General features: G+C 37.4%; 1 protein-coding gene across 2 annotated transcripts in view; it reads right to left on the bottom strand.

The window, feature by feature from the left end:
• Positions 1-27018, bottom strand: part of SPICE1 (spindle and centriole associated protein 1) — a 63153-nt gene that overhangs the window by 7767 nt on the left and 28368 nt on the right. The window contains exons 8-14 of one of the 2 annotated variants that reach the window (XM_082655215.1): positions 23952-24094; positions 23603-23740; positions 22985-23250; positions 12102-12233; positions 8684-8825; positions 7531-7755; positions 772-1262 (exon numbers count right to left, since the gene is read on the bottom strand). In XM_082655215.1, the coding sequence (XP_082511341.1) occupies positions 772-1262; positions 7531-7755; positions 8684-8825; positions 12102-12233; positions 22985-23250; positions 23603-23740; positions 23952-24094 (1537 nt within the window). The remainder of the gene's footprint in view (positions 1-771; positions 1263-7530; positions 7756-8683; positions 8826-12101; positions 12234-22984; positions 23251-23602; positions 23741-23951; positions 24095-27018) is intronic. The other variant, XM_082655216.1, reaches the window with a different exon arrangement.

The raw sequence follows: 27018 nt of genomic DNA, 5'->3' as shown, positions 1-27018 counted from the left end.
AAGACTCTCCCGTCACTGGGATCTGCATGAGGGCGTGTGTTATCAACACTCCACAACTGGAACTTAGAATCCCTTTGCTCCCCACAAACAAGGAAATGAAGGTTCACGTTGCCAGGTCAGCCCTCAGTTACGTAACTTACAAAATTCCAGCACTACAACATGCAGACTTTTGCTCCTCAAAGTGTAATCCTTGGACCAACATGACCTGGGAACTTATTAGAAACGCACAGGTTCTACCTCAGACCTACACAATCAGAGTCTGCATTTTAGCAAGATTCCCAGATGATTAGTATGTACATTAAAGCCTGACTTTAATATTCTTTAAAACATCATTTCTAAGGGAAAATGCATTCTGTGTCCTAAAAAATTAACTACTCACGAGCTGAGGGCCAACTACACACAATTCTCTTTTATGAGCCCCTTTAAGAGTAAAAATGATTTCAATTAAAACAGTTATGTGGTAAACTTTCAAGACATATTTATTCTATATATTATATTTAAAACTTCATTCCTAGCTTAATTTTAGCTTTCCTACCTGTTTTACTTTTGTCCTATTTTCCTCATTCATTTCCTCATTTTAAATTTTATGTTGTACTCTTTTAATGCATGTGTGACATAAACTGATAAATAACCTCTACTTATTTTGTGATGAGGACCCGACACAGCATAAGCCATCTAGTACCAGCTTCAAGCACCAGGGTCATTTCTGGATGCTCCAGCAATATACTTAAATATCAATATGTCTGTAGGCAATCCTTAACTGGCACTCACAGAGGTCATGTTGCTGGCATGACTCGTCTCCTGTTTGTTAAACTCCCGAAGTCCATCCCCTTGCTCTCCCCCCGGCCCAATAATATTATTCAGGTGTGCCTTGATAGCTGAATTCTGCAGTGTCAACTCAGCAATTCGTGCCATGATGTCCTTTCTTTGTATTAATGTCTCATTTGTTCTAAGCTGTTGCCCATCTCCCAGTACTGGGGGTTCTTCTGAGACTGCGGGGTTTCTTGATTGCTGAGTGCTTGAACGGGAATTGCAGAGGGGCTGTGAGGGGTTAACAAAAGGAGCCTGGGTTTTGTTCTGCAAATCTTCTCCCATGTGAGAGGCCCTCCACCTCTGAGTAAAGAGATGACTCTCTTCACTTGAATTCTGAATGTCTGTGGCAGTAGGTACGGTCTTCTTTTCCCAGTTTTGTTCCTTCTCAATTACTTCCACGGTTGGAGGAATTCGTGGGGCAGGACGAGTTTGAACAGTCCTCCTCAATACTGTAGATAAAATTAAAACATAAGAAACATGTACCACTTAACCACAGTTGGCACTATAATCATCTCATTAGCCCTCCTTAGTAGTTAGAGAAATATTTCGATAGAAGGATTTGGTTTCTGAATGCCTCATTTATTTTAGCAGAGAACTTACCAGCAATACCAGCGCTAACAATGAAGTACAGAGTCTTTTATATTCCTTATAGCTTTATCGGCATCCTTGTGAAAAACCATCTACCAAGTTCACATTTTAACACATATATTAACTCATACCTGGGAATCTTGGGGGGAGTATAGATATATAATGTAAACTGGGGATGGGCAGGGGAAGCATCTCTGAAGAAGTAAAGTTTTTAAATGATTACATATGTGACAGAAAGTAGAGCAAAGAACATTACAGTCAGAGAGGACAACATATGTGAAGACCCCAAAATAGGAAACAGCAAAGAAAGGAGGCCAGTCTGGCTGTAGCATAGCAACAAGGCAGAACTGGGAGTATATGAAACCAGACAGGCATACAGGGCCATTTCTTGCAGAGCTTTTAAAAGCCATGTTAGAAATTTTACAATTTAATCCAAGAGCAATGAAACCTGGAGGTTTGGGAATGACTCAATTTACATAATTTACATTTCTTAAATTCTGTCGATAATTGGAAGGTCCAGGAATAGAAGTAGGGAGACCAATAAGCAACTGTAGTAGTCAAGAAGAAAGATGATGGTAGCTTTGACTAAGGTATGTTTGCTATAAAGATGGAGAGAAGTAGATACATTTGAGAAATATTTTGGCAATAGAACTGAGAGTGATGAACTGAAAGTAGGGAGTGAGGGAAACACACAGAGCAAGATGGCATGCACAAGTGAACGGATGGTGATGCCATTTACTGACATGGAGAAGACAAGGAGAACAGATTTGGTGGAAGGAGGATTATTAAGAATTGTTTTGAACATGCTAAGTTTAAGGTGCCTATATATCCATCCAAGCAGATGAAACATGGGTCAGAAACTTAAGAGACTATCTAGGCTAAGATCCAAAACTGGAGGTCACTGGGCATATACTGGGTTTGCCAAAAAGTTCATTCGGGTTTTTCCGTAACATCTTATGGAAGCCACAAGAACGAGTGAGATTATTTAGAGAGAAAGAATAGAGTGAGAGAAGAAACCAGTTAACAAGACACAAAGAACTCAACATTTAGAGTCAGATAAAGGAGGAGAAGCTAGCAAAGCAGACTGAAATGGAGCAGCCAGAAAGACAAAGAAATATTACAAGAATGTGGTTTCAAGGAAACAAAGAGGCAGTGGTTAACTGTGTGTAGTATTACTGTAGGACCTAGAAACATAAGGACAGAAAGCGTACAGCGGAGTTAACAACACATTGGCCACTGGAGCCCTTAGCAAGAGTGATTTAGGTAGAATGACAAATATGGGAGTGAATCGGGGGAATAGATGCTTCTATTTCAAGACTACAGACTGAGCATACACTTATCTCACCTTCTTTAACTGACAGTAAGGAAATATAAACACAAATAAACTCACACCAGTAAAGATAATGGTCTGGGGAGAAGCAGTAGCAAACTAGATATTTCAACACATTTCTGGAAGACTGAGAGTGGATGGGAAGTGTGTGAAAGAATGAAATTGTGCAGAAGCCACAGTCCAGAATATGTCTATTAATTAAAAGGAAGCTACAGGTAAAGCCAGTTTCTTTTGGGGAGTACTGAAAAGGCTGCAGGCTCAAAGCTGACAGGTACAGAGAAAGAGAAAAGTAGGGCTAAACTGGGGAATTACTTGAAAGCTTGTCTTTCATACAGTGATGTCAGTCAACCTGTTGCTCACAACTTCTGACACCCATCCTTGAAAACAACAACAACAAAAAAAACAGGGTTGGGAAGAGCAAATGTGGTAGACGCAATTGGATAGCTGGATCCTGCTTCCATATGCTACAGGAAGCCTGCAGTTAACATCTCATGCCCATATGCGCAAAGCAACTACTTAAGGCAAAACATATTGGGAAAACAGACCTAGCCTTACCTACATCATAGAGGAGAAAACTTATGCCGGCTACCTATACTATTCAACCTAGTCATTTATTCTTAAATACGAATGGACAATAAAGGATGACCAGACATTGAGGAAAGCCAGCAGCACAAAAAAGAAAAGCCAGGATAGATAAATAGAACAGACTAAGAAGAGAAGAAAGAAAATTCAGGTACAGAGGAAAATGTAACAAAATTTTAACTGGTTTCCTCGGAAGAGAGTTTCTGGAAGATATTGCATTCATAATGAGCAGCAATGGAAAAAAGGACAATCAGAAAATAAGAAAGGGTCCTTGATTGGAAATTAAAAATATGGTTGGTGAAATACAAAAATGTAAAAGTCAGGCTTGAGTATAAAGTGAAAAATACTTCCAAAATATAAGAAGGAAGATATAAGGCCAAATACATGAGAAAATAATCCAGAAGGTCAACATATAATTTCCCCAAACTGCAGAAAGTCATGTCTTCTGACGGAAAGGTCCCACGGGTGCCTCACAGTAATGAGGAAAAAACCCACATTTAGATACACCCTGTGCAATTTCAGAATAAAAATAAAGGGATCCTAAAAGCTTCCACAGAGAAAGAGTAGGTCAAAAATACAAAGAAATAAAATTTCGATATGAAATCAGACATCTTGACTGCAACACTGGATAATAAAAATCAATGGAACAGTGCCTTTAATTTCTCAGGAAAAGGGACTAAGGACCTAGAATTCTATTTCTAGCCAAATCATCAATCAAGTATAAGAGAAAAATGACAATATTTTCAGATTTTCAAAAACTCAAAGTTTACCTTCTATATACCCCTTCTGATGTCTTCTTTCAGAAAATTGAGGGAGAAAACCAAAAAAGAGGAAGAAATGGAATCTAGGACGCAGCAGATCCAAACCAACAGTGTGATAACAGGGACTTCCCTGGTGGTCCAGTGGTTAAGAATCTGCCTTCCAATGCAGGGGACGCAGGTTCAATCCCTGGTGGGGGACCTAAGATCCCACATGCTGCGGGGCAACTAAGCCCACATGCCGCAACTACTGAGCACACGAGCCACAACTAGAGAACCCATGTGCCACAACTACAGAGCCCACGCGCTCTGGAGCCTGCACACCACAACTCGAGAAAAGTCCACACGCCACAATGAAAGATCCCACGTGCCTCAACGAAGATCCTGTGTGCCACAACTAAGACCTGACACAGCCAAAAATAAAATAAATAAATATTTTTTTTTAAAGTGTGATAACAGCAAGTCCCAGGATAAGAGCTGTGCAACAGGCCCAGGAAGCAATCCGTTGAGACTGGAACAGAGGTTGGTGGGCTCTGGGAAGGTATCTCTGGTGTCAAAGTGGAATGACTAAAGGACGTGCAAATGAAATGGGTGAAGGCACATTATACTTTTGTCAACAAGACGATAAAAGCAATTTGAATCTTCAGGCAAAATAAAAACAGAACAAGAAAATCACAGTATAAACACAGAGCCAAATAAAACATTCTGAGCAAATGATGAAGTGAAATAAGAATTCACCTTGACCTTCATACTATGAACTTTTTCCTTTTGTGTGGCACAAGGACTGATAGAAACAATGGACCCAAAAAGAAAATGTAATTGTTATTTGTTTTCAATGTCAGTATCCATCTATAGATGAGACAGAGAAGATATAATGGTAATGGAACATTGTAAATGTTAACAAACTTGATACTACCAAAGGAAAGGTAAAGGTGACTGAAGATGGGAGGTGGAAACAAAGGAGAGGAAGAAGGAAGGGAGGGGAGTTAGTGTTCTCCTCTCATAGCAGAGAGCTAATAGATACTGCCTGAAGTTAATGAAAAAGAAATAGAAAGTATTTAAAGTCATGAAGTTCTGCAACAGAAGAAATAAAAATAAAAACATAATTATCCAAATTAGAGAAGAGAGGCAGGTGTTAAGATGAATTAAACCCTCTTCTTTAATAAGGGAGAGTCTATAGTGATCGTGTAAAGTTGATACTTCAAGAAAAGAGATGTGAAAATATTTTATGTTAATTATTAAGACCACCATCAGATAAACAGAAATCAAACTGGGATAAAAATAACTGCCTCTTGCGGTAGGCCTAGAGGTGGAGGAGGAGGAGACCCTTGTATGTGCTTTTTTTAACCACCTGCAAATATGAATTAAATTAATACTTTAAAAAGTGAATGGAAGATAAGAAAGTGAAAACAGCATATGTATACCACTCTTTCAAGAAGCATGGTTATAAAAGAAAGTAGAAATTGATTAGTAGCTAAAGGAAAGTATTTATGATGGGAAATTCTAGAACAACACTGTCCAATATGGCAGCCTCTGGTTATACGTGACTATTCATATTCAAACTTTAATTAAAATTAAATAAAATTTAAAATTCAGTTCCATCAGTCACAGTAACCACATTTCAGGTTCTCAGCAGTCCCATAAGGCTAATAGTGGCTACCATATTAAATGGGGGAGATATAGAATATTTTTTATCGTCACAGAAAGTTCTATTGAACAGTTGTTCTAGAGCATAACTGAACACTGATGATGCACCCTATGTACCTCTCATCTCTGCATGTTCAGTTTAACTGAACAACTCTTTACATGTGAGCATTCCAAAGAAAATGCTGAAAAGTATGTTAATAAAACTTCACCAATTTAGAATACATATTCCAAGGTAGTTCTATCTGCACACTGTAAAAGAAATGTGCAGTGTTATTTTCAATGCAGAACCTGCTGAAGATGCTAATAAAATGTTGTCTAGAGCAATCCCTGAATAATTTGCTTTCACGAACAGTTAATATATTTGCAGAGTAAAAATATTTATTATAATTATTTCTTTAAAAGGATTTCAAGCTACCTTATCACCAATGAAAAATAATTTACAATATCTCATAAGAGATCATTAGGCAAGCCCATTAATAACATGCAAACGTTTGAAAAATTACTTTAAGGAATGAAAAGCTAACTTGCACAGAAATCAGAATTGAAATTATATTTTGTAAATCTAGCCAATGTTAATAATACTTACTAGACCTCTAAAGAGGAAATATCAAATCACAGAACTGTAGAGCTGGAAGGACATTAAAGATAAAGGAAAAGACTCTCATTTGAGAGACAGGAAAACTAAAGTCCAGGAGAGGTATCTTAGCCCTATGATGCACAGCTAGTCACTGGACCGGCAGGCCAAGATTCCAGCACTTTTGACCCTCAGCCTAGCGCTGTCCCCCTGTACCTCACAGATCTGACAAACTCTACATTTGCATTGTAAATGCTAAAACAAATTTTATAACTGCAATGATTTGTCATTTTCCTTAACCTTTTATGGTCTTTTCATGTCCTCTAAGGGAAACGAAGTGCAGAAAATCTGACAAATTCTGTATGTCCTAATGACAATAAAAATTATTCTTCTGTTCCTCTACATAAAAATATAAACACTCTTTTTAAAGAAAGAAAAATTTAGGCAAATCAGGGCTGAATAACATTTTTCTAAAAACTTTGGAGGAACATCTAAGGTAGTTTTTTGATTGAAGAACTCTTCTGAAAATGAAAGCTATAGCTCCAGAAAAATGTACATGTGGACAAATAAACATAATTTTCCAAACAGTGAAGGAGTCCATGGAACGTCTGAAGACCATCCATGAGCTCCAAGTTTTAAGAATCTATGAGCGAAGGATTAATAATAAATTTTTAAAATATTATTCAAAGTTCTCTTTATATGTGCTGGAAAAGTAATTCTAAAGATACTTTTAATTATACACAGGCTTTCATTATAAAATTCTCCAAGCTGACTAAGCTAAAATCTTTTGCTAAAAGAGAGGTTAATAATCAGATCTGACTTACAAAATCCTCTAAGTCACAGTTCCTGTCTTTCCTTGGTTAAACTTTCCTTACTCTCCGGAGTACAATCTCCCCTTGTTTCTTACCCCTTCCTGTGGCCCTGGACCATAGACACAAATGGGATTCCCCTTACTCTGCATTTTATTGCTGAGGACTTTGGTCCTTTGATCTGAGTTCAATTAATATTTACAATGTCTGATGGAACAGATACATAATGAAATTCACTGTCACATTTCACCATAGGTATAATACACATGATATAAACCACCCTGAAAGACCCTCCTTCAGCTTAAAGATTAGGTATGGTAATCAGTATCTTTTAAAATTCTGTTTATCAGGGAAAAATAAACACAATATTTTACATATATGAAGCATAAAAAAACAGCTGCCTTATAGCTTTAAAAGAAGCCTGCTTACCATCCTGCAAAGGACAGGATTCTGAGTTGCTCTTCTGCCTGGGTGGTGTTAACAATACCGCTGGCTCAAATATATGCCTTGGAAAATTGCTGGCCAGATTCCCGCTTTCTGGAGGGTTTGGCACCTGAGACAGTTTAACAGGCAAATCTTCCTGTGGCAATTCAACCATATCTTCCCCTCTGAACATCAATGGCATGGAGACATTAGCATTTACAGCTGGGCCCTCTGAAGAAGATGAGAGGCTATGAGTACTCAAAGGAATTATGAGCGCATTTCAGGTGTTTATACTTAGATGCATTTCCACAGAGAGCAAAATCATGGGGCCTCCGGAGCCTTCACTCTCTAGTCCATATGCTCATTTAGCAGTGACTCACAGGCAAAGCTCCTGGGGGGCCAGCACTGGGAAGAAGTGGCTGTTTTGGAGAAAAGCACTGCCCTTGAAGACCCACCCTCACCATTGAGTTTATCTCATGCAAGTTAAATTTTAGAGTCAGCCATTTCTTAGAATCCCTTCTAAGAAAATGCACCTAAATACATAAAACTCTTTCCACACAGAGACACTCATCAAAATATTACTTAGAAGTAAAAAATCCTAAATGTCCTATTCAGCCTATGGCATATAATGATGGCACATGAGGTGAAAAAAAGGTTTTCAAAGCATCACCACAAATGAACTAAAGTCATGAATTTCTGAAAGTCAGTATTTTTTTTTCTTTCCACGACCATCCCGTCCCCTTCTGAACCTGGGGCACCATAATGAAAGGTGCTGGTATTAAATTCCCACATGTCTAGGAAGCTAGTTCTTCTACTTTCTATTGGTGTGACTTTGCTAAGTTACCAACACTTTCTCTAAGCCTTAGTTTTCCCATCTAAAAAATGGGGGTAACAATGACACCTATCTCATAAGACTGAGTGACGAACTCTTGAAAATTAAATGAAAGCTATATTATGAGGATTAAATGAGATAATACATGTAAAACACTGTAAAAGTACTTGGCATAGAGCAAGTATCCAATAAATATTAGCTGGAAGTAGCAGTGGCAAATGTAATAGTGTTAATGCTGTTTACGCATAAACAGCCAATAATTACATACAAGTTTACAGTTTTTTCTCTATAAGTATTTTAATCCCAATCTGGGATTATTCCACTCACCTGGACTGTCCATATTTCTACTTGTGGCTCCCCTTTCTAATGTCTGACCTTCTTTGTTATTTATCACAGGACAGTTCTTAATGGCATGTGTGAGTGATATAAGCTGCTCATCTGTTGTGATCATGTACTGCTGAAGTCTTGCCTAGAGAAAAACGAACAAAATAATATCATTGGCATATCAGACAACAAATCATCACCTAGGTATGTATAACTATATCATTTCAGACTTTCAAATACTAAAACAATGCATTCATTAAAACATATAATTATAAATATTTTAAAAATTCCATGATAGAAGAATGGTCTAATAAATCACGGAATATTATTAATTAATAAATACACTGCTACAACAATAAGAATTAACCTTTTCATAGGGCTTTCAATTTACAAAATCTCTTTATATAGATGACACACTACTGACTCTCGAGCTACCCTGAGAGATACATCAAGTGGAGGAAACTCAACAGAATATTATATAGACATTTAAACTGATAAACATGAGCATTATAAAAATTTATGGTAATGTATATAAAATAGTGTTAAAGACTATATATATATACATATATATATATGTATGTATATATATATATACCACATATGTATATATATTACAGTTGACACTTGAACACAGGAATTAGGGGCATCAACCCTCTGCACAGTGAAAATTCACGTATAACTTTACAGTTGGCCCTCCATATTTGAGGTCCTGCATCTGTGGATTCAACCAACCACAGATTGCATAGTACTGTAGTACATATTTATTGAAAAAAATTCATGTATAAGTGAACCAGCACAGTTCAAACTAGTGTTGTTCAAGGGTCAATGGTATATACACAAACAGACATAGATATCTCCAAGATGAACAGACATTAGATAAAAATCAGATGTGGTCAGAAGTCAGAAATATTATTAGTAGGACTGCTGAATGAAGTATACTAAACATTTTTATATCCGCCCAAATTTTTCCCAAATTCCACACTCATATATCTAGTGGCCTACTCAACATCTCCACCAGGAACTCACATAGGCTTTTCAAACTTAAAATACACAAAACCAAACTCCTCCTGAACATCCTCACCTCATCAATAACAACTCCATCCTTCTAACTGCTCAGGCCAAAACTCCTGACTCTTCTCTCACATCTTCCCCTTCACCCCATATCCTATCCATTGGCACGTTCTACCGGTTGACTTCAAAATATATTAAGGGGCTTCCCTAGTGGCGCAGTGGTTAAGAATCCACCTGCCAATGCAGGGGACATTGCCTACAAGCTTAAAGTGTTTACAGATTCAACATCAGGTTAAGATACATTCCTTCTGATGATGTCATATCTTCGTGAGGCTGAGTTTTCATTAGTTGCTGTGCTAAAAAGCAACACAGCATAAAAATGATTGTGAATAGGAAATAAGACTGATGGTGTCCAATATGATTCTAAGCTATGAGAAGCTGTACAATGCTTCATGTACAACATGTATACATATTCCATTAGTAAATAACTGTGGTTATTTAATCATGATAAAAATAAGACTTTTTCTATCAATTTACATGTATTATTTTTTTCACACAGCATCCAAGCTGTTAAGACATAAATGCTTATTAAGTTGTTTGAACCTAACTACTTAATAAATGGAACTGTTGGGTATTTCTTTGGTCTAGGAGTGTCCTGAGGCACTAAGGGCTTGAATGGAGCTAGGGCAGTGATCTCTGATCTAATCTCAACACAACAGCCTAGAGTGATTCTCTTAAAACTTAAGTCAGATCACATCTCTTCTCTATCCAAAACCCTTCAGTGGTTTCCCATCTCATTCAGAACAAAAGCCCAAGTCCTCACTCAGCCTGCAGGGCCCCATGTGATCTGGCTTCCCTGCTCTTGTCTCCTCCTGCGCTCCCTCTGCCACATCCCACTCCTGCCACCCTGGTCTCCTTGACGGCTTTGAGCTCAATAGCCACGCTCCTACCTCAGGACCTTTATCCTTCCTGTTCCTCTGCCTCGAGTGCTCTTCCTTCAGCTATCAGTATCCTCGCTTCCTCACCTCCTTCAGGCCTTTACTCAATGTCACCTCCTCAGACAGACATGGGCCATCCTATTTATACCTTCCCACCTTGGGCACTTCCTATGCCTCTTACCTGCTTTATTTTTCTTTATAGTACATAATAACCATCTAACTTACAATATACTTCACTATTTGGGGGTGTGTTTATTTAGAATATAAGCTCCTTGAGGGCCAAGATTTTTTTTTCGTTCATTACTGTATTTCCTGCACCTAGAACAGTTCCAGGCCCACAGTAAGTGCTCAATAAAGATTTGTTGAACGTATTAGTATACTTGAAAAGTGTACTATCTTCCTAAGAGAATTGAAAATATATGTTCACACAAATACTTGTACATGAATGTCCATAGCAGCATTATTAATTCATTACACACAAAAAGTGGAAACAACTCAAACGTCCTTCAACTGATGAATGGATAAGCAAAATGTGGTAGAGCATATATTTAGAATATTATTGGGCAATAAAGAGGAATGTAGTACTGATACATGTGACAACATGGATGAACCCTGAAAACACTATGTTGTGTGAAAGAAGCCAGACACCAAACACCACATATTGCATGATTCCACTTATATAAAATATCCAGATTAGGCAAATCTATAAAAACATAAAGTATATTTGTGGTTACCAGGGGTTGAAGGGAGGAGAGAATGGAGAGTGAATGCTAATTAGTATGGGGTTTCTCTTTGGGTTAATGAAAATACTCTGGACTTATCTAATGGTGCTGGTACACAACTCCATGAATATACTAAGAAACCACTGAATTGCACACTTTAAAAGGGTGAGTTAAATGGTATGTGAACTATACATCAATAAAAAAAATTGCATGTCTTATATCTAATGTCCATTGACACAAACATAACTTGTCTACTAACTACTGATTTTCTAGTCTCTTTTGGCTGTTAAGTAAAAGTAATAATAACCACTATTTGAGAACAAAAAGATGAATAAAGATACTGAAGATACTATAGACAACTTTAAACAGCATATGTTATAGGAGGGTTCCTCAAAGGGTATCCTCTGCTATTTTGAAATGAAAAGTAGCTATCATAACACTCATTTCATATTTTGGATAAACTATTATAATATTGGTAGTTATCATTTAAATGTAGATTCTGTCTTCCCCAATAAATAGTAAGTTTCTTAAAGACAGTAGCCTTATTCTACACTATTTGTAGTCCAAGTTTCTACTATACTACCTCCAATATAATAAATGTGCCATAAAAGTTACTCTTGATGATAATAAAGAAGCAGTAAGTAATCATGCCAGCACAAGTAAATCAAAGGCAAAGAAGAGAATCTCATACATCCATAAAAATGCTTTATACTACTAAACACAGAAAAGTTTGGGATCTCATCTAAGTACCTGGGCAGCAGTATTTTCTTCTCTAAGGAGAAGAACTTCCGCTGTCAGAGCATCAATCAGCTCTCGATGATCGCCTAATGCTTGTTCCAGTTGCTGCCTTGTCTCTACTTCTTTACGCAGTTGGAGCTCACTCTACAAAAAAAAAATGTCAAATAAACTCCTATCCATAGCATCACATGTTGAAAACTAAAAGTTTCTACTCAAAGCTGTCAAAGAAGAGAATACTTACAAAGTATATGTTATGTGACAGTAATGACAATTAAATGTTTTTATTAAAAGGTTTATAGTTGATTATAATGTGCTGCTTTATCCTCTTCCCTTTAAATATAACACAATGAACAGAATGGTATGTAGAATTAAACAACTACAATTTTTATAGAAGAGAGTGGAAGGAAGTACATATACATGTTGCTTGAATGTATGTAGGCCATCTCTAGAAGGGCACACTGGTATCTGCTAATGATAGTTGGCTACAAGGAAGGAAACAGGTTAAATGGAAGTTAGGGGTGGGAATTAGGTTTTTCATCGTATATTCTTCTGTATCTTTGAATTTCATACCATGTAAATGTATCACCAATTCAAAAATTAAGTTTGTTAAAATATAATTAAAAATAAAAAACAGGTTTAAATGATTTAGCTTTGTAAAGCAAGTGATTAACTAAAAAGTACATGCTTCTAAGCCTGTAATACATTCAGAGAGCCAAAAGTACATTCCTAGAGATTCCTAACTTCTGGGTAGAAGAATGGTAAGACTATCACAAGTCTGACAGTATAATAAATCTTTAAAAAGCAAATTTAGATAGATCTCTACAAGATGGTGGAGTAGAAGGACCTGAGCTCACCTCCTCTCATGAAAACACCAAAATCACAGCTAACTACTAAACAACCAACCATTGACAAAAAAGGACTGGAACCTACCAAAGAAGATCTTCTACTTCCAAAGATAAATAAGAATCCACGAGACAGTAGGAGGGGCACATTCACGACACAGTCAGATCCCATACCTGCCGGGTGGGCAACCCACAAACTGGAAAATAATTATATTGCAGAAGTTCTCCCACAGGAGTGAGAATTCTGGGCCAAGGTCAGGCTCCCTGGTCTGGGGGTCTGGCACTGGAAGGAGGAACCCCCAGAGCATTTGGCTTTGAAAACCAGGGGGGCTTGATCACAGGAACTCCACAGGACTGAGGGAAACAGAAACGCCACTCTTGGACGGTATACACAAGGTCTCGTGTACACCAGGACCCAGGGGAAAAAGCAGTGACTGCAGAGGAGCCTGCGCCAGACCTACGTCCTGGTCTTGGAGAGTCTCCTGGGGAGGTGGGGGGCAGCTGTGCCTCACTGCGGGAACAAGGACAAGGACACTGGTGGCAGAGGTACTGGGTAATCATTGGCATGAGCTGTCCTGGAGGCTGCCATTTTGATGCCAAGACCTGGCCCCACCCAACAGCCTGAAGCCTCCAGTGATGGGATGCCTCAGGCCAAACAACCCACAGGGCAGGAACACAGCCTGATCCATCAGCAGACAGGCTGCTTAAAGTCTTCCTGAGCCCACAGCCCCCTCTAAACACACCCCTTGACACGGCCCTGTCCACAAGAGAGACAAGACCCCACCAGTGGTCAGCACCAGTCCCTCCTACCAGGAAGCCTGCACAAGCCTCTTAGATCAGCTTCATCCACCAGCAGACAGACACAAGAAGCAAGACAAACTATAATCCTGCAGCCTGTGGGATCCCAAACACAGAAAGTTAGACAAAATGAGACAACAGAGGAATATGTTCCAGACAAAGGAACAACATAAAACCCCAGAAGAACAACTAAATGAAGTGGAGATAGGCAGTCTACCTGAAAAAGAATTCAGAGTAATGATAGTAAAGATGATCCAAGATCTCAGAAAAAGAATGGATGCACAGATCGAGAAGATACAAGGAACGTTTAAGAGCTAGAAGATATAAAGAACAAACAAAAAGAGATAAATAATGCAATAACTGAAATGAAAAATACACTAGAAGGAATCCACTGAAGAATAAATGAGGCAGAAGAACGGATAAGTGAGCTGGAAGACAGAATGGTGGAAATCACTGCTGCAGAACAGAATAAAGAAAAAAGAATGAAAAGAATGGGGACAGCCTAAGAGACTTCTGGGACAACATTAAATGCACCAACATTTGCATTTTAGGAGTCCCAGAAGGAGAAGAGAGACAGAAAGGGCCTGAGAAAATACGTGAAGAGATAATAGCCGAAAACTTCCCTAACATGGGAAAGGAAACAGTCATCCAAGTCCAGGAAGCACAGAGAGTCTCATACAGGATAAACCCAAGGAGGAACATGCCAAGACACATGTTAACACATTACTGACCAGGGGATTTTTGCAGAAGCTAATGCTGGTGGCTGGCAATTTGTTATGTTAGTGAATATGGAAACACTAGCATTTGGGTAAATATTGACAACTTTTTTTTACACTTAATGTATTTATTTGAAACTTTGTACATGTCTCACTAAAGCATTCTAATATTTTGTTAGAGTGTGATAGGCAGTATAGCAGGCACCTCTGTGCAGGGGAACAGAACATCTATTACAAACATACTGTGTTTCACTGTGCTTTCCCCTGAAAGAGCAGATGCTACACTTTCTGGCAGCACTTCTTTTTAGTCCTGTGGGTATTATTTCCTCTAGAATATGTTTTTATTTTACCTGATAGTTGACAAGGTGGATCTTTGCAGGGGGCTCTTTTAGAAACGCCACAAGAAGGACCAGGTGCGGGACTACCACTACATTCACCAGAATGGTCAGTTACCCATTGTCTAGCTAATAAAAATTACTTGTAAGTCATTTTATTCTGTGCATTAAGGCTACAATAAATTTTAAACACATTGAATAAACTGCAATTACTCAAAAGAAACCCAGTTTCTTATACCATTTTAGAGTTTTCCAGAGGACACTGAAGTTGGACAGATTTGATCAGATCGATCAACTCCTTTCATATATTTATTATACTCTATATACAAGTGGGCTTAGTTATCTGATGGCCAGTCCTCCTGTCTTCTTTTCCTGTAGATGCTATGGAGGCGTCATGAATAGTTGTCACCATGCGGACTAGCCTCTTGTCTTTCCATATAAGAAGAATCACTTCTCTCTTCTGTAAGAATGTCATTTCTCCCATCTGTAGATTTTTAGATTTCTCCTTTAATTGGTTTAATAGACCACAATTCTCTCTTATAGTCCCACAAACTCTGGTTTTATTTTTCAACAATATTTCAGATGTGGACACAGTTGTAATAACTGTCTTTGTAAATATGGTGCCATGAACCAAGATAAGGTTGTAGGACCAATAATATTGTTTCTTGCAGTTTCTTTCCTTCACCCATGTAAATCTCAAGACTGCATGTATATCCAGTTTCACTTTTGCTAACCATCCTGACCAAAATTCCATATTTTGTAAGTTTTCTGGGATTATAGGTGTTTTTTTTTTTTTTGCGGTAAGCGGGCTCTCACTGTTGTGGCCTCTCCCGTGGCAGAGCACAGGCTCTGGATGCGCAGGCTCAGCAGGCCCAGCCACTCTGCGGCATGTGGGATCTTCCCGGACTGGGGCACAAACCCATGTCCCCTGCATTGGCAGGCGGACTCTCAACCACTGCACCACCAGGGAAGCCCGGACTATAGGTTTTGAATCCGAGTCATCCTCTCCACTTTATCTTTGCCTCCTCAAGTCATAGCTCTTGTTTGGGTACACAGATCGATTGAAATTTTGGTAGAAAACAATCCAAAAGAGATTTAACTTTTGAAATTCTGTCTGCAGGACGTGGAGTTTCCAAGTTATCATTAAAGTGAAGAAATGTCATTATTTGTTTGAACCTTCTTCTCGTCAAAATCTTTGGAAAGATAGGTGTTTCAAGCAAGGGGTCAGTTGACCAATATTCTTTCCAGTGTGACTTTCTTATTTGTTCCATCAAAATTATTAATCCAAGAAACTTCTTCATGTCACTATTGCTTACATCAGTCCATTTTAAAGCCTTATCATACTTTTTATGATTTTTCATTCTGTTGGTGATACAAGTTTGTTTGAGAAGCAACCAACTTGAAAAAGTCGTTACCAAAAATTCTGCTATTTCACTAATACTTTGTGGGTTATTACATTCAATAGTTACAGCTGACACACCCGTAAAGTCTTCTAATTTTTGTGAAATGTTGCCTTCAACCCACTCTTCTGTAGAAGCAAAGAAGCATTCTCCAGCAGTGTGAGTTTCATTGTCATTTTCTGTATCAGAATCAATCACTAAGGTTTTTTGTCTTTTTGTTGGTCTAATATTCACATCTGCTGAATCAGAACTATATTCTGAAGAACTATCATCTCCTGAGACACTAGTATATATGTCACTAGAAGAATCAGAGAAAGTATCTGCATAAAATTCACCGAAAAATTCTTCTTCACTCAAAATTTCATGATGCATAATTTTTGAAGATTTTACGATAATAAACTTGCATTTATAATTTACACAATGTTGGAACAAAAACCTAATGGAGCAAAACGTGAATAATAATGACAATCGCAAGTTGTATAATGAACCCTTGATCAATTTTAAGCCCTAACAACTTCACACGGTGATATTAATTGTATCACTTTCTAAAAACGTACTGATACGTCTCTGGTCAATAACGTTCAGGTAACAAAAGATGTATTAATACATTGCCCGTCAATAAGTTGTTAATCAAATTGACAAAAATTAAAGACAGAGAAAATATTAAAAGCAACAAGGGAAAATCAACAAATAACGTACAAGGGAATCCCCATAAGGTTATCAGCTGATTTTTCAGCAGAAACTCTGAGGCCAGAAGGGAGTGGCAAGATATACTTAAAGTGATAAAAGGGAAAAACCTACCACCAAGAATACTCTACCCAGCAAGGCTCTCATTCCAACTCGATGGAGAAATCAAAAGGTTTACAGACAAGCAAAAGTTAAGAGAATTCAGCACCACCAAACCAGCTTTACAACAAATGCTAAAGGAACTTCTCTAGGGGGAAAAGAAAAGCCCACGACAAGAAATGAGAAAATTACAAATGGGAAAATTAACTGGTAAAGGCAAACATACAGTAAAGGTAGGAAATCATCCATACACAAATATGATATCAAAATCAACAATCATGAGGACAGTACAAATGCAGGATATTCGAAATGCATTTGAAATTAAGAGACCAACAACTTAAAACAATATTGTATATATATAGAGTGCTATATCAAAACCTCATGATAACCACAAACCAAAAATCTACAATAGATATACAGACCAAAAAGGAAAAAGAATCCAAATACAACATCAAAGATAATCAAATCACAAGAAAAGAGAACAAAAAGAGGAAGGGAAGAAATAAGACCTATGAAAACAATCCCAAAATAATTTTAAAAATGGCAATAAGAAAATACATATTGGTAATTATCTTAAATGTAAATGGATTAAATGCTCCAACCAAAAAACACAGACTGGCTGAATGGATACAGAAACAAGACCCATACATATACTGTCTACAACAGACCCACTTCAGACCTAGGGACACATACAGACTGAAAGATATTCCATGCAAATGGAAATTAAAACAAAGCTGTAGTAGCAATACTCATATCAGACAAAAGAGACTTTAAAATAAAGACTGTTACCAGAGACAAAGAAGGACACTACATAATGATCAAGGGATCAATCCAAGAAGATATAACAATTGTAAATATACATGCACCCAGCATAGGAGCACCTCAGTATATAAGGCAAATGCTAACAGCCATAAAAGGAGAAATCTACAGTAACACAATAAGAGTGGGGGACTTTAACACTCCACTTACATCAGTGGACAGATCATCCAGACAGAAAGTCAATGAGGAAACACAGGCCTTAAATTATACATCATACCAAATGTACTTAATTGATATTTATAGAACATTCCACCCGAAAGCAGCAGAATACACATTCTTCTCAAGTACACACAGAACATGCTTCAGGACAGATTACATAGTGGGCCATAAAGAAAGCCTCAATAATCTAAGAAAACTGAAAACATATCAAGCATCTTTTCTAAACACAACACTATGAGATTAGAAATCAACTACGAGAAAAAAACTGTAAAAACCACAAACACGAGAGAGTGGCATGGACATATATACACTACCAAATGTAAAATAGATAGCTAGTGGGAAGCAGCAGCATAGCACAGGGAGATCAGCTCGGTGCTTTGTGCCCACCTAGAGGGGTGGGATAGGGAGGGTGGGAGGGAGATGCAAGAGAGAGGAGATATGGGGATATATGTATACGTATAGCTGATTCACTTTGTTATACAGCAGAAACTAACGCACCATTGTAAAGCAATTATACTCCAATAAAGAAGTTAAAAAAAAAAAAACATGCCACCTTTTTGATCTATGTACTCAACCAGGAAACAAAAACATGAGAGGTACATTCATCTAGCTGATAGGCTTCTGCAGTATCTCTTCAAGCCAGTAGGATCTGTGCCCTGCAGAACAATGTAGTCAGTATGTCTATAGGCCCTGATAAGCTTGAAAAATTATCCATACACTTTCTACATACGAGACTAACCAGAGCCAAGGGGAAAATCGTGTCCCTACTTTGGTATTATCTGTCTGATAAGTTTAAATGGGAAAAATGCTTTTCAATTTTTTCCATAGTCATTGAAACTGATAGTTTAATCTAAATAGTAACGTTAACATCAGCGTGACATTCCAGAGCTACTCATGTAGTTTTAATTTCCCCCCCCACTTTGGAGAAATGACCTTGCACTACTGCGTTAAAAAGCAAATAGCTGCTTCAATATTTACATCAAAGTGTTTGCTCAATACATTTCAGTATAATAAATACAAACAAGAAGAGAATGCAATTTTGCATATCTAAGTGTCTTCTGAAAGTCACTAAAAATCCTATATCAATCTAGACACTGATTATGTCCATTGTCTCTTTTATGTAATATTTATTTTCACAGAAATGCCTCAGGTGAATACAACTCTTTCCAGCTTGAGCTTTGTATTTTGGGAAATAATTCACAGAGTTCAGTGCTTCCAACTTTGATAGATTTATTGTCATGGCAGTGCCAAACATCTTTTTCTGATGCTTGCTTACACATAGAGACTCAATGGGCCAAGTGATGAGAACCAGAAGTTTAGTGCAGGTGCTTGTCCTAGTTTGCACATATTTGGTATTGAACTCCTGGTAATAATGTTTACTTGCATGATGCATTATTGTTTTTCAGAGAGCTACCATATCCATTTCTCTTTGTTACAGACCTGTGGCTGTAATTTCTGAATTACTCCAAAAGGTGTCCTGCTTGAGAATGTGTGCACTATCACTCCTGCTAGAACTGCATATCTTCGGACATTGTTATTGCTTCTAGGTAAAATAATAGGGAGAGGAGATATGTTCAGGTGTAAGAATTGAAGAAATATGTTCTACTTAACAAAGATCTCATCAGCAGTCCAGTGGAAATCCGTGATTACATTTAGTGAAAATTCTTCCCCAAGTGGAGCTTCTGGACCTAATGAAGGTGGAGGTATTTTTCACTCCTTGCTTTTTCTCAGAGAAAGCAAAGCCATTATTCCTTGCAATGATGTGGGGAAAGAACAGTGGGAGCTCTGCTCTCCTACAATGAGTCCACCATGCAGAACCTGGATAGGTACAGCATGTTAATCCATTTGTGTCATTCCTTTGTTGAGGACAGGTCAAGGATTTCCCTTTGCCTGCAGAGTAAGTAATATTTATGGTTCTTCACATGGCCCATAAAAAAATCCTAAAGATGCTACCAGAAAACTACTAGAGCAATCCATGAATTCAGTAAAGTTGCAGAATACAAAATTAATACAGAAATCTGTTGCATTTCTATACACTAACAACAAAAAATCAGCAAGAGAAATTAAGGAAACAATCCCATTTACTATCATATCAAAAAGAATAAAATACCTAGTAATGAACCTACCTAAGCAAAAGACCTGTACTCCTAAAACTATAAGATGCTGATGAAAGAAATCGAAGATGACACAAACAGATGAAAAGATATACCATGTTTTTGGGTTGGAAGAATCAATATTGTAAAAATGACTACACTACCCAAGGTAATCTACCAATTCAATGCAATCCCTATCAAATTACCAATGGCATTTTTTGCAGATCTAGAACAAAAAAAATCTTAAAGTTTGCATGGGAACACAAAAGACCCTGAATAGCGAAAGCAATCTTGAGAAAGAAAAATGGAGCTTGAGGAATCAGGCTCCCTGACTTCAGACTATACTATAAAGCTACAGTAATCAAAACAGTATGGTACTGGCACAAAGATAGACTTATAGATCAATGGAACAGGATAGAAAGTCCAGAAATATACCCACACACCCATGGTCAATCAATCTATGACAAAGGAAGCAAGATTATATAGTGGAGAAAAGACAGTCTCTTCAATAAGTGGTGCTGGGAAAACTGGACAGCTACATGTAAAAGAATGAAATTAGAACATTCTCTAACACCATACACAAAAATAAATTCAAAATCGATTAGAGACCTAAATGTAAGACCGGATACTATAAAACTCTTAGAGGAAAACTTAGGCAGAACAGTATTTGCCAAAAATCGCAGCACTATCTTTTTGGATCCACCTCCTAGAGTAATGAAAATAAAAACAAACAAATGGGATCTAATTAAACTTAAAAGCTTTTGCACAGCAAAGAAAACAACAAGCAAAACAAAAAGACAACCCTCTGAATGGGAGAAAATATTTGCAAATGATGTGACCAACAGGGGATTTATCTCCAAAATATATTATATAAACAGCTCATGCAGGTCAATATCAAAAAAACAAAAAACCCAATCAGAAAATGGGCAGAAGACCTAAATAGACATTTCTCCAAAGAAGACATACAGATGGCCAAAAAGCACAAGATGCTCAACATCGCTAATTATTAGAGAAATGTAAATCAAAACTATAATGAGGTATCGCCTCACACTTATCAGAACGGCCATCATCAAAAAGTCTACAACCAATAAATACTGTAAAGGGTGTGGAGAAAAATGAACCCTCCCACACTGTTGGTGGGAATGTAAATTGGTATGGCCACTACAGAGAACAGTATGGAGGTTCTTTAAAAAACTAAAAATAGAGCCACCAGATGATCCAGCAAGCCCATTCCTGGGCATATATCTGGAGAAAACCATACTTCGATAAGAAACATGCAACCCAATGTTCACTGTAGCACTATTTACAATAGGCAGGACATGGAAGCAACCTAAATGTTCATCAACAGATGAATGGATAAAGAAGATGTGGTATATATATACAATGGATTATTACTCATCCATAAAAAAAGAATGAAATAATGTCATTTGCAGCAACATGGATGGACCTAGAGATTATCATACTAAGTGAAGTAAGTCAGACAAAGACAAATATCATATGAGAGCACTTATAGTGGAATCTAAAAAAAATGATACAAATGAACTTATTTACAAAACAGAAACAGACTAGCAGACTTAGAAAACAAACTATGGTTACCAAAGGGAAAAGGTTGGTGGAGGCGGGTGAGGGGGCTGGGGATAAATTAGGAGGTTGGGGTTAACATATACACACTACTATATATAAAATAGATAACCAACAAGACCTACTGTATAGCACATGAACTTATTTATAAAACAGAAACAGACTAGCAGACTTAGAAAACAAACTATGGTTACCAAAGGGGAAAGGTTGGCAGCAGGGGCTAGGGATAAATTAGGAGGTTGGGATTAACATATACCCACTACTATATATAAAATAGATAATCAACAAGGACCTACTGTATAGCACAGGGAACTCTACTCAACACTCTGTAATAAACTATATGGGAAAAGACTGAAAAAGAATAGACATATGTACATGTATAACTAAATCACTTTTCTGTACACCTGAAACTAACATAACATTGTAAATCAAATATACTCCTATATAAAACATAAAACTAAAATTAAATTTAAAAATATAAAACAGAAGTAAACATTTTAATTAATTAATTTTTTAAAAAGAAAATTTAGGAAGACATCTCCAGAGAAATTGATACATGTAAATTAGGTTGGTGAATCAACTTTTTTTAAATGATAAAATTTCCTTAAACAGTTTTTGGTCATATTTGCTTAACAAATTTAAATATATAAAAAATAAATAACAGTTTAAATAGGTTTTTTAAAAAGGTATAATACCTTTATAAATACCTTCTAATACCTTCTAAATACCTTCTAATCCCACAGCATTCTGAGGACTGATTATTATTCACAAATGAATTAAAGATACAATTCTTTAAAGATGTAAAAAAAAATAAATAAAAGATACAATTCTTGCTTGTCTTATAAATTACTTTTACAACAATAAAATGTCTCCCATTTCAAACACTGAAGCAAAGCCCAAGTTACCAGTGATACAAATAATATGAAGAATTTTCCTAATCTGTGTCTACAGATTACAGGCATACCACTCTCCAAACTGAACTGAAGTGGGAATAGCAAGCAGAGAAAAGCAGTAGAATGAGGACATGTTTAGTAGTTCTCATTAACCTGTAACTGCCAAACAGTAATATGAAGTATTAGCACAAGATATAATTTTATTTATAGCAGATTTACCTAACTAATTATATTTTACTAAAGCTCATATTAAAATCAACATCACTTATCTGATGTTATCTGTATAAGGATGTAGAGGAAAATTAAGAGGATAAACCTTTACTACAGATCATCTAAAGCTGAGGTATTTTAAACAAAGCTATTCAAATTTGACTATACTTTATTTGGAGATTGCAATAATTCAAGTGTAGAGGGGAAAAACCTACTCATTTCTGCCATTAGTCTGGCAGAAGAGAAGACTCTAATAACCTCACCTCTTTAAGGTACCGAACCAGGCGACAGAGGGAGCTCACGAGCGACAGGGTGAAGCCGGTGAGACCCTGACTGTTCTGGAGCCCCCGGACCTCGCGTCCTGTCCACCGCTCATATTCTTCCATTTCATGTTCCACTTCATGTATCATGTGTTTGAGGACATCTAGGCTGGGGTTACTGCTATTCGGTAAGTCTGTGGAGGCTGTGCTGGCTGATAACACGCTATTCTTCTGTTTTGAAGGAGCACGCAAATCTGGTTTTCTTTTCACTGATAATGACAGAAGTCATTCTATGTTAAGACTGGGAAAAACTACAGTAGAAAAACGTTTGACTGTTGTTCACAATTTATAAAAGGTTTTTTATCGAAGTTATCATCATTTTCTCATAAAGAATCTATACTGTTTGAACCAGATTTACACTATCTATAATGAATGGATGAGAACCATCCTTCTAGAGTTACATGGAATAAAAGGAGGCATTGCCTGGCTACCATTCAACAAACTCTTACTTAGTAGGATCCAACTGGATGAGTTTAAGGGAAAAGACATGCACTAATAAACTAAGATAGCTGTGTCAAGTTACATGTTTAATAACCCACTTTGTCAATTAAGAGACTGAACCTTTATTTAGCAGCTGTTTTTGCTTCCTTGAGTTCAGCACTTGTCTCACTACATAGCTTGAGTCTAGAGTCTCAGTAGATTCTTCCAGTTGACGCCTCGTATGGATTCTCTTAACAGCATTGGTAGCATTCAGAGCAGCTAAAAGGGAGAATTTTTCCAAAAGTATCTCAAGTGAACAACAACAAAAAAACTTTAAGCATGTCAATCGACAGGTCAATGAGTATTTACTCAACCAGGCTAAGACAGTCAAAACTCAAGTAATGTTCCTTTAAAAAATTACTGTGCTTAAGAAAGAACATAATAAAGTAAGCTACTACTCTGGGAGAACTAATACAGTCAGGAACCAAACCTTTTTGTTCTCCTGATGGAGAAGCAGATGATGGAGTTCCTGAAGAGGTTGTTATTTGTGTTTGTGTTGCTGCTTTCTGCTGAATATCAGTCCATAGTTTATTAATTAACTCGGAATTATCTTCCGTTATTTTGTGGAGAAACCTATAAATTATGGGACAACAAGCTATATTAGAATTAATAAGTACTATCATTTAACTTGTTCAACTGTTTACATGTTTGATTTGAAGAAACTTTTAATAATTCATAATCAAAGAGAAATATGTTTTGCTTTAAGTTATAAGATAAAAATCTAAAATGCCAGTCTTCTCGGTGTTAGAAGGAATCATTCCATCTCCCTCCCAGTTTCCTAGCTATGCTGGCTCCTGAACCAGGAGCGATTTGCCCTTTCTGAAGTTTTGTGCTATAGGTTATGTCCTCCTCTCTCTTTCTCTAGAGAAAGTACATGGTTTCTATGAAGGAGCTTGTCCTCAGAGCACAGTCTCTGCTCATCACTGAAGTAAAGTGACTGGAGCAGACTCTGCCCCTGTGTTTCAGGGAGGCGGGGAGAGGGAATGAGAAGAAGAGCTACAGTGTAGGGGGTGAGAGAGATAAGCCTTTTGCTGTAATCAGCTTTATCACTGATGAAGCTGATTTTTCAATCTTCAGTTGTCTGATTTCTTTGTCTATTCCCCAACTAGACTAATATTTAAAAGAGGTAGAGGGTCTAAAAGTGGAAACAACCCAAATGTCCACCAGCTGATGAATGGATAAGTAAAATGTGCTCTATCCACACAAAAGAATATTATTCAGCCATAAAAAGAATGAAGTGCTAACATGTTACAATATGGATAAATCTTGAAAACATGTGACAGACCCCAGACACAAAATATCACATACTGCATGATTCTATACAGAGGAAATGTCCAAACAGGCAAATCCACAGAGATTTAAGACAAAAACAAAAAAACCCAGATTCATCTAGCAAATTAGATTGGACTGAAAGGTTTGGGAGAAAATAGGGTCTGACTATTTAAGAGTATAGGGCTTCTTTGAGGGTAACGAAAATGTTCTGAAATTGACTGTAGGTTGAACAATTCAATGAATATACTAAAAATCTGAAGATCTTTGAATATTATGCTTTAAATGGGTAGAGTGTATGGTATGTGAACTATAAATCAATAAAACTGTTATGGGAAAACAACAACAACAATGAGAGAGGAAAGGGGAAATCTTATTTAGTGGCTCTATAAACCTCAACCTAGAGGAGTTGCTTTAAAGCAACCTGTGGACAGCACATTGAACACTAGTTGCTATTAAGTTTAGTTAACAAAAGGCTGTAATGTGGTCCATTCACATTATGGCTAGTTATCAAAGCATCAGAAAGACTCCTCTGTAAGACAGTGTTAGTTAGGACTAAGTCCAACCTTCAGGATAAGTCCTAAGAAAAGTGTCATAATGAGATTTCTGTACAAGTTGGGAAAATCCAAACCAGTTTGAACTCCTATTACCACCTCTAATGTTTATACTTTTAAGAATTAGGTTATATCAAATAACAACAACAAAATAAGACAATACTATCTATGGTAGGCTTAAGAATGGCCCTCCAAAAGATACTCATAACCTAATCCCTGGAACTTGTGAATGTTACCTTATCTGACTAAAAAGGGACTTTGCAGATGGATTAAGTTAAGGGTCTTGAAATAGGAAGATGATCCTGGACTACCCAAGTGGGCCCTGAATGCAATAATATGCATCCTTAAGAGAGAAGCAGAGGGAGGTTTTGACACACACAAGTGGAGAAGGTGATGTGGAGGTGAAGGCAGAGGCTGGAGTGATGTGGACACAAGCCAAAAACACACCACCAACCAGCAGAAGCTGGAAAAGGCAAGGCGTGGATTATAACTTAGAGTATCCAGAGGGAATGTGGCAATACCAACACCTTCATTTCAGTCTAGTGAAACTGATTAAGGATTTCTGGCCTCTAGAACTGTGAGAGAATAAATTTCTGTTGCTTGAATAATAAACGTAATTCTGTACAAGGTTAGTTATATTTAGGTTCTGAAAGAAAAAGTACTTAAAAGACGATACATATTTCCAGGTATTCCTAACAAATGGTGACCAGCTAAATTTGAATTACTCTACACATCCTACAAAAAACTATACAGTGAAACAAGAAAAGCAAATAAAACAGCATATAACCCATACCTTCTATATTATTGGAAGACAGAGAATACTACTAACTTCAAACTACCTGTAGGTAGAAAAATAAGCGTCAAATTCCAGCAAAGATATTTCTTGAGCTCCTGTAAGAAGCCTTTGCAAAGAATGGGGGCAGTTCAAAATAACTGCACAGAGAAAAGGAAAGCTGAGAGCCTAATGGTGACAAAAATCACCTCTAGAAAGAAAAAGTCCACTCTAAGTATGTAAATACTTAAAAAAAAAAAAACAAAAAAAAAACCTGGGCAATCATAACGCCACCAAGAAGTTTGTAGAACCCAAGGTGGTAGTCTTGGGAAGGCATCACTTCTTAAGGAGAAGAGAGTGAACATGAAGGGAGTGGTACCCTTTGGAGGCTGAGTGCTAAAGGAGAAAAGATGCAAAAGTCCTTCAAGACAAAAGAGAACCATGATATTGGAGAACAAGCCAACTTTAACCCACCAATGCTTTTTTTTTTTTTTAAAAAAGGCTCTAAATAAGCTGTGCTTCACCATAATTGACAGAAGAATCACCTAAAACTCCCAAACCTCTCCACAAAATGTACAGTATAACAAAGGCAGTATATCAAAACAGAAAACTGAAATTGAAATATTTCAGCTAATTAAAATTCCTGCCCCCAACATGCAAAAAAAAGAAGAAAACTGGGCTTCCCTGGTGGCGCAGTGGTTGAGAGTCCGCCTGCCGATGCAGGGGACACGGGTTCGTGCCCCGGTCCGGGAAGATCCCACATGCCGTGCAGCGGCTGGGCCCGTGAGCCATGGCCGCTGAGCCTGCGCATCCGGAGTCTGTGCTCCTCAACGGGAGAGGCCACAACAGTGAGAGGCCCACGTACCGCAAAAAAAAAAAAAAAAAAAAAAGACATATAGATG

This window comes from Grampus griseus, assembly GCF_964374135.1.
Source record: "Grampus griseus genome assembly, chromosome: 5".
Lineage (NCBI taxonomy): Eukaryota > Metazoa > Chordata > Mammalia > Artiodactyla > Delphinidae > Grampus > Grampus griseus.
Note: the sequence above shows the minus strand (reverse complement) of the source record. Positions and strands in the feature narration are given on the sequence as shown.